This window comes from Cavia porcellus, unplaced genomic scaffold, assembly GCF_034190915.1.
Source record: "Cavia porcellus strain 051 isolate PalLab524CR breed Dunkin Hartley unplaced genomic scaffold, mCavPor4.1 scaffold_22, whole genome shotgun sequence".
NCBI lineage: Eukaryota > Metazoa > Chordata > Mammalia > Rodentia > Caviidae > Cavia > Cavia porcellus.
The window spans coordinates 53,054,139-53,067,874 of NW_026947505.1; the positions used below are offsets into that span (position 1 = coordinate 53,054,139).

At 35.9% G+C, this 13,736-nt stretch overlaps 1 protein-coding gene across 1 annotated transcript in view; it reads left to right on the forward strand.

Moving 5' to 3' along the window:
• Positions 1–5,328: 5,328 nt before the first annotated feature.
• Positions 5,329–13,736, forward strand: part of Cfap206 (cilia and flagella associated protein 206) — a 46,556-nt gene continuing 38,148 nt past the window's right edge. Inside the window, exons 1-6 of the mRNA XM_023564074.2 lie at positions 5,329–5,523; positions 6,684–6,792; positions 7,329–7,412; positions 9,498–9,588; positions 11,785–11,973; positions 12,708–12,866. Coding sequence (XP_023419842.1) covers positions 6,685–6,792; positions 7,329–7,412; positions 9,498–9,588; positions 11,785–11,973; positions 12,708–12,866 — 631 coding nt within the window. The 5' untranslated portion in view covers positions 5,329–5,523; position 6,684. The remainder of the gene's footprint in view (positions 5,524–6,683; positions 6,793–7,328; positions 7,413–9,497; positions 9,589–11,784; positions 11,974–12,707; positions 12,867–13,736) is intronic.

Genomic DNA, 13,736 nt, shown 5'->3' on the forward strand with positions numbered 1-13,736 from the left:
GACTGGCACTTCTACAGCCCCAGGCAGAAAGAAAACAAAATGTAGAGCTGGAAAAAAAAGTAGCGCTGCTTCAGAGTTGGCACTGGCTGTGCCCAGGGCACAGAATCCACGGATGTGAATAACAGGAAATTAACACTGTTAATATATTACATACTGGTATATTCAAAGTAGTTGTTCAGATTACAAGATTTAGACTTCAAAAAATGATCAATCAAACAATGAAAACACAAACTATTCTTTTTGATGAACTAACAGAAATTAGTAATATAGTTATCTATTTTGTATATATTTACATACACACACACACACACATATATACATATATACACATACCATCTTTTCCCTTCTTTCCTTTCTCCTTTTCCCTATCCAGTTGTTCATTCCTTTTCAGCACCTTCTTTCTATTTCATTTTCACAATATCTATTGCTTTTACTTGTACTTCACGATGCCAATCTTTAGATAACCATCAATCATTTCCCAGTGACTACTAAACATTACTGGAATTTTGTACTAAGCCTACTCTCTGTCCTTATACAAGACTGTTTAGTATCTATCTATCTTTCTATCTATCTATCTATATTTTTATCCAATGCTCTCCAAGTTTTCACTTCTGGCCACGAAGGAGTAACAAGGACTGGATTTAAATTCTTGTCATGGATAACTAAAAAACTGGACAAAATATAAAAAGCAATTGTTTTCAGACATTGGAATACAGATAGCACAGATAGTACTGTAATGTGATACCTGAACAGGAGTTAATAGCATGATTTCTCCAAATTTTTGCGTGGAAGCAATATTCAGATCCGGTCAAAGGAAGGTAAACTCAAGGAACAGGACCTGGACAGGTCGAAATGATAGTAGATCAGAGCTCACAGATACTGAGGGAGCTGGAATTTTTCATATAATTTTGGAAAACATGAAATTGCATGAATAAAACAAGCAAAACAAACAGGATGGGCAACATAAACAGAAGTGTTTGCTAAGTACTTATCTGTAGGTATATAGATTAAAAATTCACACCATTGTGTATATAATAATGGGGGACTTATAATCTATAACTTCCAGGAGCTCAGAGAAGATGGGGAGGTATGCAGAATATTGTTATGGTCTAGATTTAAAATGTCTCCTAAAAGTCTTATTTTCAGAGGTGGGGCTTTTGGGTCGTGATTGGATCATGGGAGTGCTATACTTACCAGTGGACTGATCCCTTGATGAGTTCAAAGCCGAATGTGCTGTTTGGAGATGGGGTTTGGTTGGAGGTGGTAGGTCAGTGTGGGTGTGACCTGGAAAGGGACATTTGTGTTCCTGGCTTCTACTCCCTTTGCTTCCTGGCAACCGTGAGTGAGCATATTTTCACCATGCCCTTCTACTGTGCTGTTTCTGTCCTGGAACCAGTACACGTGCTGTACTCTCTGAAACCGTGAGCCAAAATTAACCTCTCCTCCTTTAAGTTGTGGATGTTAAATATTTTATCCGAGCAAGAGGAAAATAACTCATACAAGTAGAGAGTCTTCAAGGAAAACCAAGGAGTTCATTAAGGACTGCTAAGCCATCATTACTTAGTGGTAAGGCAAAATTATTCCTTGAGTGAATACTGTGCACTTATCCTAGTAATTATATTTCTCAGAGAATCAAGCTATCCACAAATAACTTAAATAACTGTGGAACAGGAAATAAAAGCTCAGCATTTAGAAGAAAATCGCATAGTTCAGCTATGCAGTGTGGATAACATTCACAGTGTCCAGCATCCAGTAAAAAATGATTAAACATGTTAAGAAACAACTAAAAAAAAATCCCTAAAAACTCAGGAGAAAAAGAAAAAATGAAAAAAACCCATTAAATTTTTTCTTAAAACTTTAAGAAAAAATAATAGGTATCTTCTTTATAAAAATTTGATAGCATCAGCCATCCTAACTTTACTTAGCCATGAGGAATTAACCTTCAACACTCTTGAAGGTTTACTTTTATCTTTGAATAAAAACATTTAATAATGGAGTTCATTTTCTCCATTACAATTGGTCACCCCTATTTATTTTATTTCAAGTTAAACCCACCACGGTATGTAGCTCTCTAATTTGGTGTTCTGAAACAGTATTTTATCTAAATTATCTTCTGACAAAATTGAAAAGTATTCTCATGCTTTTTCTCGAGGTAAATATACTCAATTCCTTTTCTCTTTTCCCTGATGGGATTATTCTTATCATTCTTTGGATGTACTCTGTTTTCTTCATGCTCCTTCTTAAATGTCATTGATGTTATGTTAAAATAAGGAAAAGTTCTGCAAAGACTAGAAACCTATAAATCAATGGAATATAAAATTTGTTTCCATAATGAATTGTTAGTAATAGTGATAAAGGTAATAATAATAGTGTCTAAAATTAATTGATCCTTTTATCTACCCTGAACATTATGTTATGTGTTTCCTGAGGATTATTTAATCAAAAATTCTGTATGAGGTACATGTTGTTATACAAATATTCAGAGAAGATATATAGATAAGCAATAAAATTCAGTAGCAATTTACTGATAAGCATGTATATGCTCATATATCTGTGTCTTTACCATTTTCATGCAAATATATATTACTATAAAATCATATTTTAAAATATTCATTCATTTTAAAGACATGTATATGAAACAAGGCTTCATTTAAATGCTTATGCCATACCAGGTTCTAGTTTAAGCATTGTATTTTTAATTATATTTATATAATTAGTTATATGAGTAATTGGTTTCATTTGGTACCTTGTTAGATGCTATAATATACTTTCAATATTTTAATTTCTCCATTATCCCTTTCTTCTTTCCTTTTTTCTCCCCTGATCCCTTTTTATTCTCCCTTCTACTTTTTCTCTTTTTTCCTTTTCTGTCTCTCTCTTTCTCTGTCTCATTTTTTTTAACACTGTACATGTGAAAGAAAACAGGTAATATTTGACTTTCTGAGTCTAGTTTATTTTTAACATCACGGTCACCAGTTCTGTTTTCCTAAGAGTGACATTATTTCCTTCTTCTTTATGATTAATGCCCCACTCTCAAAAACATATGGGCCACCAGAAAATAAAGAACAGCAAAACAGAGTTAAGTTACACTAATAAATCAGATGAATTTAACAGATGTCTACAGAGTGTTCCACCCAATATTAGAGAAATACATATTCTTTTTAGCAGCATATGGAACTTTCTCCAAAATAGACCATATTTTAATCCATGAAGCAAGCCTTAACATATAAAAAACACTACTAAAATAATATCATATATACTATAAGATAGCAATAGAAGGAAATTAGAAATCAACAAGAGAAATCATAGAACTACACAAATATATGGACATTAAATAATATACTTTGAACCATCAATGAGTGCTTGAAAAAATTAGGAGAGAAATTAAAAACTACCTACAGTCAAATGCTAATAGAAATACAACATACCGGAATCTGTAGGATACAATGCAGGTGCTCAGAGAGGGAAGTTTAGAACTATAAGTGCCTTCATTAAAAAATATGAGTGATCTCAAGTAACCTAGTGGTGCACCTTAAGGTCTTAGAAAAACAAGAACCAAATCCAAAGCCAAGGGAATGAAAGAGTTAATAAAGAGTGGAGTTAACAACAATGAAAGGGAGACTAAATAGTATGAAGGATCAATGAAACAGTTAGTTCTTTGCAAAATAAGATTGATAAACCTCTAGCCAAACTAACCAAAAAGAATAGAAAAGCCAAATAATTAAAATTAAAGAGGTTAAGATTATTTTAATGCTTTTTAATATTTCATCAACATTCCTTAAATATCAAATATAATGTTATGTTATTTATAAACCTTGCTATTCTAAATATTTAGCAAAAGTGTCATCCACGTTCCAGGAAAGTTTTCTAGGAGAGGGAAAGATAATCCTTTTGTACTGAACAATAATACTTGTGTATTCTTGAATTCTTGGGTTGATTTATTTCCTAACAATCTAGGACTACCCTCAGCCAAGTATATTATTGTGCACATTTGTTTACCATTTGAGAAATACTGTTTAAATGTTTATGCTCTGGCTGGGGATTTAGCTCAGCAGCATATGCACCTGCCTGGCAAGTGTGCGATGGTGAGTTCAATCCCCGGCACACACACACACAAAGTTGATGATCTGCTTGTGTTTTCAATAGTTGCACACTTCTGTGTCTGAAGGTGAGTCTCGCAAGCAGTATTCTCAAGGAATAAAATCTCATATTGAGCGGAATTCGGGACCAGACCAAAGGCACCAGAGGCACTTTAGAAGCAGCTCTGTTATGCTGGCAGGCTGGTGGGACTCAGTTCCAAATCATCAGCACAGACTGGTGTTTTCCGTCATGTACATATGTTTCCAAAAGGAAGTCCAAAAGGCAGATAACATATACTCTACAGTTGGTTACACATGTTTTTGTCATTAATTTCTAGGCAGAATCTACTCTTACGGAAAGAGCAGCTATATGAGGTTACTATCCTACAAACTGGCGGATCATCGCTTGAGGCCTGGAGGAGATGTCCTTGCAGTGATAACTGTCTCAAACTTCAAAGTAAGAGAAACATTTCTTGCGGCTGACCTACACTTACCTTGCAATTGGCAGCTGGAGTTAAGTTTGTAACTTTCTAACCATGGGAACAGGCTGGCTCCTGGTCTCGTCCTTGAACAGTGTTAGAAATATGCTTAGTTTAGTCGGGGGCTGGGGATTTAGCTCCGCGGCATAAGCGCCTGCTTTGCAAGCTGGCAGTCATCAGTTGGATCCCTGGTACCGATAAAAATGAAAAAGACAAAAAAAAAAAAAAAAAAGAAATATGCTTAGTATTAGAAATATGAAGTTTAAAACTGTCTCTGCATTAAAATAGCCCCTACAATCCTAACTCCAGACAGCAAGGTGCGCTTATGATATGCTTCTTAGGTGAGTAGTTGACTCTTCTGGCAATACTCTGATAACAACTTGCTTTGAATAACAGGACACTAAATAAAGCTGTGTTATGTTTTACTTTTGAAACCTAGATACTTCCACAAGAACTCCATTAACCCTTCCATTTTTTTCCGTCCTCTTGATTTGGCTTCTCCTACTTCCCCACTCCCCTTTTAAACTGTTGTATAAATTCCCATGTTTGCAAATTAGTGTTTTTGTTTTAGGGAAGCGCGGGTTTCACAGCCCTGACAACTGAAGTGTCATGAAAGTGCCTGGGGTCTGGACTTTGGTTTTCTCTCTGTCCTTCGCGCCCACCCCCTGAGAACAGACCTTGTTGGCGGGGTCCAGCGCCCGGCCCCGCCCACACCCGGCCCCCTCCGGCCTCCGCGTCCCGTCTCCATGGTAACGCCCCGCCTCCGCCTCCACAGCACCCACCGCTCTCCGGCGGGATCTCCTTTGTATTCCGGTTGTGGTCGCCCCACTCTGGGTTCTGGGCCCTTGAACTGTACTCCGAGGGGAGCCGAGCTCGTTGCCGTGCGGGGAGTTCTGGCTGCTGGAGTCTGGACCTCCCCTGAGTGGAAACTGCAGTCTCTTGCTGCGCGGGTGGCCCGTCCACAGGTCAGACCTCCAATCGCCTGGACAGTCCATCCCCAGGGTCCTGGTGTGGGCGGCCATCGGTCTTTGGGATCCACGCTACTGTTTCTGTTCTTGGATTGTTTCAGTACTGGGGGTTGAACTCTGAACTATATCCCTTTTATTTTTAAAAATTTGAGACAGGGTCTCGAGAAGTGGCCCAGACTGGATTTGAATATGCGATCCTCCTGCCTCAGCCTTCCAGAGTGCTGAGATTACCAGCCCAGTTGTTCTGTGTGTTTGCCTTATGCCACACGCCTTTGTAACCACTGCATGTGTCTCATTAAGTGGTCACCAACTCCGAAAGAAGTAACCTAGGTCAGTCCTTCTCAGAGGAGCAAACTGCCTCCTGAAGAGGTGAAGCAATGCCCAGGTCTCGGAGCTAGACAGTGGTCGGGTCCCAATCGTTCAAGCAAATCCACTCAAACGCCAAAAGCTGCCTTTACCCATTCCCCAGAATGCTAATAAGCTCCAAGTAACTAATATTATTGCCTTTCTGTTAGTCTACATGTGGAGGACTCTACAGGTACACAATAGAAAAATCAAGAAGCTTTATTAAAACCTGCCACCCTTTCCTGATTTATAACAAATGAAATTAATAACCAGGAGTTCTTTTTTCCCCATGATATGTAACTCTCATCTTTTGATTCTTTGCCTTTATGTTTTAGAGGCCATATTCTAATTAGGATATGCAGAAAGGAGAATTTAGATTATCTGAACAAAATTTTTTCTTTCTTAAGTTCTTTTACAATTATAAAAGGTTATTTAGAATAAGGGTTTTCTCTTTTAAGCCCCACAGTGCTACCTACACATATTGACTGGGTTGAGCGTCTTATTACCAACCCCTACTGCTTATCCTTCTTTTAAATTTAAGGACGCCGTGATATAAATTTACTTTTTACCTTTTATGGCAACTTTTTATGGCTATCATCATTCAGGAAATGGTTCAATCATTTGAAGTGCCAGTTGCTCTTGCTGCCTTCAATGTCTTTCATTTTTAAAAACGAAAAAATAGGAGTCTAGACACTAATAGTTACATAGTAGTAAGTTAACAAATAATATGACTACAAATATAGTAGTGGAAAAATCTAAAGAGAAAAATATGTCGATGCAATTACAAAACCTAATACATTTTATTTACCCAGAATGCCTCTCACTCAAGCAGAAAGTGTTATAAAGAATATCATTCGGGAAATAGGACAAGAATGTGCCGCCAGTGGAGAGGTGGTTTCTGAAACTCTGATTGCTTTTATGGTAAGAATGACTATTTGTACAACTTAGTTCTTTATTAGAAATGTTTAAAATTCTGTCAAGCGTTCCTCGATGTATTTTGGCCAAAATATTGAGATAATGCGACAAGTTACTGAAAATATTTTTAAAAAGACTGTCAAGCATGTCAATTCTAGATTTATAATGACTAATTTAGAATTTCTTGATAAGTTTTAGCAACGCTGCAGGTGCTGTGCTGTGGAGGATTTTCTTTAACGTATTTTTGTTCATTGTTGCTAAAATTACTCATTGCTATGGTTTCTCTTTTCTTGCTTTGGGTGGCAATACACAATGAAAATGTGATAAAATATATTATAGTTCCCCAATGTAAAAGCCCACCATGCTTTCACCCTTTCTTCCCATATAATTTTTCTAGTACCATGTTCAAGTTTGGTATTTATTGCTTCCTTGAAAATTCAATCTGTAAGAGTAATCAAGAGTAATTTAAAATAGGAAGTTATGAAACTAAATTCATAATAAATATTTAAAAATTATATAACGGTTTCTTTTTCTACTCTCAGGTGAAAGCTGTTGTTCTGGATCCAAGTAATGGCTTTAACATAGACAGGACCCTCATGAAAAGCGATGTGCAGAAACTTGTTAAGGTGATTATCTAATGATCCTCAAGTTTGAAATTTCTTATTTCCATTTAAAATGCATTGTATTTTGTGTTATTTATTACTGGCTTCAGAGACATGAAAAAGAGCCAAGTACTGATACAAACAAATTAGGAATTTCTTTTCTCTTAAAGTCCAAAGATCATAGACTCTTCTTCCTGGCTTCCTAGGGTGCTTGCTTTGGCATATGGCATGTACCCTGTAGTCACAGGATAGTATCTGTAGGCAGAAAGAAGGGAAAGAGAAAGGGAAAAATATATGTGACAATTGGATTTGTCCCTTTCTATCCAGAAGAAAATCCCTCCAATTTCAGAATCCCCCAATTTCCTTCCATTTATTGACCAGAATGGCACCATAGGTGACCCTGGAGCTTTCCCCACTCCCTCTTTCTTGGGGAAGTCTTTGCCCCAATCTAAATTAGGACTCTGTTAATAAGAAAGGAGGGCCATAAATACCAGAAAAGCAGCAGTGTTCAGCCAAGTATTTTTGCGATATCTTTTTATTAATTTGTGACATTTCTCAATGTTCTCATATTATATACTTGTTTGTTACATGCTGATGCTGTAAAGTTAAATAATTCTAAAATAAGATTCACATAATTTATTTGCTGTAATTTATGGTCTTCAATTCTAAAGAAAAAATTAAAACCAAAGCACAATAATCCTATGAGGCAAGTACATGTGCCTGAAAATCAGTTTTAAAAACTAATGAAAAACTTTAGATTTATGCTATTCATATCTTAAATTTGGCTCATTAAATTTAATAATAAGTGGCTCATTAAATTTAATAATCAGTGAACTTAATTCCCTTCTTCATATAAAGGGCTTGAAATAAGCTTTTCTGAACTTATATGTGGACATTTTTTGAGTCCAGGAAGGGGAAAATGTCATCCTTTCTGTCTTCCTTCACAACCAGCAGTTCCCCTGGTGAAGAGTAGTTGTCTACAGACGTGTCTGAGGTCAAGAAGATACATGGAAGCCGGGAGCTTGGGAATGTGGTTAAGATAAGTGTGAAGTAGTGACTTCATGATATCACAGGCAGGCTAGAGCAGGGTTGCTCCAACCTAATTTTAAACGTAATATCAATCCTTTTCTTCACCATGAGTAGGGGAAATGATTTCTGACTGTGATGGTCAGTCAGAAATTTTATTGGCAAGCCATACAGGAGACTCAAGGAGGGAGAGAAAAAAAGTTATTTTCCTTTCCATGGCCCCTGAAGAGTTCTTTTGGTCTCCCCAACTAAACTGGAAAGAATCAAGTTTTTTTTTTTTTTTCAGTATTGGTTTTCAAGCAGGGACTTTGCACTGAGCTATATCCAAGGCCCCATCCTTTTTTCTTTTTGAGACAAGCTTTTGCTAAGTCACCAGATTTGCAATCTTGCTTCCTTCAGAGTCCTAGAGTTACAAGTGTATGCCACCATGTCGTTTCAATATACTTTTAATGTGACAGGTACAGAAACTCTCAATGTAAAATTTACGTTATCAGAAATGTTTTCTTTTTCCTCAATTAAAAGTCATTTGGGTGAGCTAATCTTTTTATTTGTAAAGTCTACTTTTAAGACAATGCCTCCTCTACTGGAAGGGACCCACATGCACTGGTTTCCTTAAAGACAAATATTCTCAGTTTTGCATTCTACTGAGCCAATTCTCCAGGTCTTTAGTTTTTATTTTGGGATAGGAACACCTAAGATAGCCTTAAAATTGTCATCTCTCTGCCTCATAAGTACCTGGGATCACAGTCATGCACCATATCAGAAGCAGAAATTCGAAACAGAGGGTAGAGCCAGAAAGATTTCATGAGGAGAGGGCAGTACTCGCAGCAGCAGTTTATAAAATGCATGTGACCTGGCATCAGTATAGTGTTGAGCCAGGCTTAGATAAACAGTAGTAAGTATCTAGAGGCGTTCCAGACTAAGATACAAGCCTCATGAAAGATTTACTCTCATTTTACAGTTCTCAGACTGAAACATATGAATAAATATCAGGAACCATTGCTTTGATGTTTCTTTTTATTTTTGAAAATAACTTAGTATTTCAGAAATATAATAGAACTTTTGTTGGCTGTTCTTTTCTAGCTTTGTGTGACTCGGCTACTTGACAGTAAAAATCCATCCCTGGACACAATTAAGATGCAAGTCTACTTTGATATGAATTATACAAGTCGAGGTAACATCAATCTACCCATTTTGATACTTTCAAAAAGGTTTTTATGTTGCATTTCATATAAGAAACATTTGACAAGGATTTTGTTTAATGAAATTAACATTTGTCAGTCTTTTGAAATATTTTCCAACCTCCATGTGTCAAGCGGTTCTGTTACTGAAGCACATACTTGAGACAGTGAAGGGAAGCCAGGTTTATTTTTGGCCCACAGGTTTAGCCGTTCACTCCATGGCTGGCTGGCCCTGTTGCTTTGGGCCTGTGGTGGTACGTCATGGCGAGAGTGTGTGGCAGAGCACAGCCGCTCACCTCATGGCTGGGAAGCTGAAAGGAGACACTGGTGTCCACAGAGGCGGACCTGCCCTCGGTGCCCAAAGATCTTCCACTCTGCCCTACCTCTTCTGAGCTCACCACCTCCTAAAACTGTGTAGACTGGGGATAAAACCTTTGACACAAGATCTTTGGGAGATACTTATCAAACTGTAGTATTAGAAAAATATGGTAATGTTGGAAATGCTTCATGAGAAAAATAGCATTTGTGAATGTTCAGGGTAATTTCAATTTTTATGCTCATAAAAATTGTATTTGCAGGTTTGCTGTTTTTTAATGTTTATTGTACTAATACATAATAATTAGAAATTAAACATCTAGCCCATTGAAGTTAAAAATTTTAAGTTTATTGATGTTCCTCTTTTTTGTTTACCATTTATAATATGTAAATTATGTTGCTGCCTAAAAATGAAATTAATTATGGGAAATTTAAATTTAGACTTTATTACATTATATAAATCAATCATGTGTCAAAGTCAAGTTGTAAATAAGACAAAATGGAAAATAAATTCTTCATTATATTGTATCTTCTCCTGCTATACTTATAATTTATCATTATCATTAACCTGCAATTATTATTAACCTTTCCATCATTTCTCCATCACTTTTCTTTCTGGGCATTAGAATTTCTGTCATGCTAAATATGTAAAATCATATATATTTTAAAATTTTTGCTTAGTAATATATTTTTAAAGTAGTATAATAGTCATGAATTTAAGAAATGTAATTTATATGTTTAAATTTGCATAAAGTTCTCATTTATTTTTGTGGTAAGATTATGAATATGAACTATGTGTCCTTGAAATGTCATTATTGATCTTGTATTAGTAATATGGGATGTCTTATTACATTAGTTGCAAAGATGATCTCTTTACACAAATCTATACATTAGCATATCATAGGAAAAAAGAAGAGGAATAAAGTTTTTGATGCATATTATTGGCAATATTATTCAGAGGAAATTTATCTTACAACTAGAATGTACACAATTGAAAAGGAATATATATACTACATTTACAACTATATGTGTTTACATATATTATAAATACATGGTCATATAAATTATATTAACTATATTTACATACTATATATGCATATTATAATATATACACACTCTATATGTAGTATTTACATACAAGTAGTATGTGTGTGATATAGAAAATACTCTTCTCTTTTTCCAGTTAATTGGGAAATTTAGTCTTTTCTGATAGTTACTATTTAGATTGTTTCAAGTCTCCAGGGTTTTACGAAAGTATTCCATTCAATTCTCTGTAGTAAATATTTCCCACTAGATTTCTGTCTTGAAATTACGTGGTAGCCATTGACTCTTTAGTTATCACACCCTAAGAAGATACTTGTTTCCATACAGTAGAATTTCCAAACGTTTTTTCTGGTCTTTATGTGCTGTGAACTGTGTGGGAAGTGAGGTCCTAAGAGGGAGGGATGGGAGATTAAAAAAGCTATAGACACATCCTAAAAGGAAAGCTGGGACCAGAGGGGACCTGCCCTCTCTGATGGAGTGGCAGTGACAACTCAGCATCCTTTATTTATACACTATGCACTTTATTTAGGCAACCCAGGCTCTTTATTCATAGACTATAAAAAAGGTGTGGGGGTGTGTGTATGTGATGGGCCAAAAGTGCAAAGTTTCAGAATTTTGCTAAGAACCCTGAAAGTGGAACATGCAGGGAGCTATCTGTGCTATAGTCAACAGGGAAGAACACCAAGACAGACATCCGATGGACTGGCCTTGGTCTAACCCCAACAACTTGTTTACATGGCTCGCCTCTGGCTCAGCCATGGCTCTGCACTCTCCATACTTGAGAATTCTAAATATCAAATATATGGAATGCTGTTATTTGCTAATTTTAGAGGACTTTCTTGAAGAACATCATCGAGTCCTGGAGTCCAGATTAAGCTCTGTCAGCCGAGAAATTACAGATAACAGAGCAAGGGCTAGAGAAGAACTGGAAAGCCTCTACCGAAAGATCGTCAGCTATGTGTTACTACGCTCTGGGCTTGGATCCCCTACAGACATCAAGATTGTCAGGGAGGCGACAGGTAAAAAAGGAAATGATTTTCATTCTATAAGTGAAAACATACGATCATCATATTTTATAAACTATGTTAAAACTGAAGTTCCCTTTTTATCTGGGAAAGAAAGCCCCACAAACATGTTAAAATTTACCCAGGCTTCTTTTAAATGGTATATCAACTCTAAACCTCAAATAGAACCTGTAGAAAATGAAAAAATTGTTTATCTTCTTAGAGCTATACATATGCTGGCACCTATTACATCTTACCAAAGAAACACTGGTAATAATATTAAAGGTACTGGAACATTTGGAAAGCCAGATTTCTTATCAGTGGAAGGAGCTGAGTCTGCTGCTCCAGATGATGATGAAGGGCACTGTGTTATCCTCGGGAAATGCTGACCCAATTTCACAGTTTAAAATGAGGAGTAGCAAGATGTCCAGCCTTCCTGTGCTGACTTCCACAATCAGTTTAAGCATAGATTTTTCTACTAAGAGTCCTATTAGGAAGTTTGTTTTAATGTCCATTGCCAAAAAAATTTTCTGATGGAGGTATAATTATTACGAATGTACATGAGACAGTGATATTGTTTTAAATAGTCCACCTTTGATGTATGATAAATGTTGCTATGTATTCTGCGGGTATCAGAAACTCAATCACTAGAAAGACAAGTTCTTTAATTTTCTGCTGAAAGAAACTTGTAACCTAAGTTCTGATATTTATTATATAATTTTGTTTTCCTTTTTTCTGGTTTATTTCAGCTGCCTTACAGAGTGTTTTTCCGCAGGCTGAGCTTGGGACATTTTTAACTCTTTCTAAAAAAGACAAAGAACGCCAGCTGAAAGAACTCACTATGATTGTTACGGGAATTCGCTTATTTAACAGAAATTGTGGAAAAGGAGGAGAAGGCATTGATGACTGTAAGGATATTAGGCTAATTCTAAAGTTATGTATGTTTAAAATTTAAGCTTCACTGTGAGGAAAATAATATATAGTACACCACTGGCATTCTGAGGTTTAAGATTTGCAATTTTTGACTATCCCTTAAAAATGACTACTGTTCATAATATATTGTAATTCTTTCTTTGGCTGAGGTAGAACTTTAAATTTTATGTACCATGAAGCTAGTGTGGGACTGTGAATCAGTTGAAAATAATGTGAGGGCCTTGCCCAGAGGCTAGGCTCTCCAATTTAGTGTGTTTATTCCAAGTCACCCAAAGAAAATAAAACTATATGACCTTAAAAAAAGAATAAAATGCTGGAAAGAAAACAGTTGCTTGTACAGTTAATAGAATGAAAAAGTCCAAGAGAAGATATTTGTTTATGTGTAAATTTAAGAGCATCTAGTATGTTGTTATAGAAATAACATGTTCTTTTTAAGTTTGAAAGTATTTATGAAGTATTTGCTTAAAAACCTATTAGTGGAATTAACATGTTATGAATATGAATTTGGTATTCCTTTAAGTCCATTGATACAGTGTTGATGTCTTTTTCCAGATTACTGATCATTAGATGGATCAGTACTAATAGTGGGATAATTTTTTTCTTGTAGCAGGATTGAGCCCTGGGCTTTGGGTGTGCTAGGCAAGTGTTCCCCACAGTGCTCCAGCTGACTAATTTTTTCCATTTTAAGTTGTTTTAAAAAGGCAAATTCCCATTCTTCATGAAGTTTCTTCTTTTGCTAGACCTTTCAGTTATTTTTCACCATTCAGATGAATTTCTTATGAAGTATGCTTCTTAAATTTGTTTTTACAAATAGAAAAGATACATAGAAAGGGGGATTAGTGGCT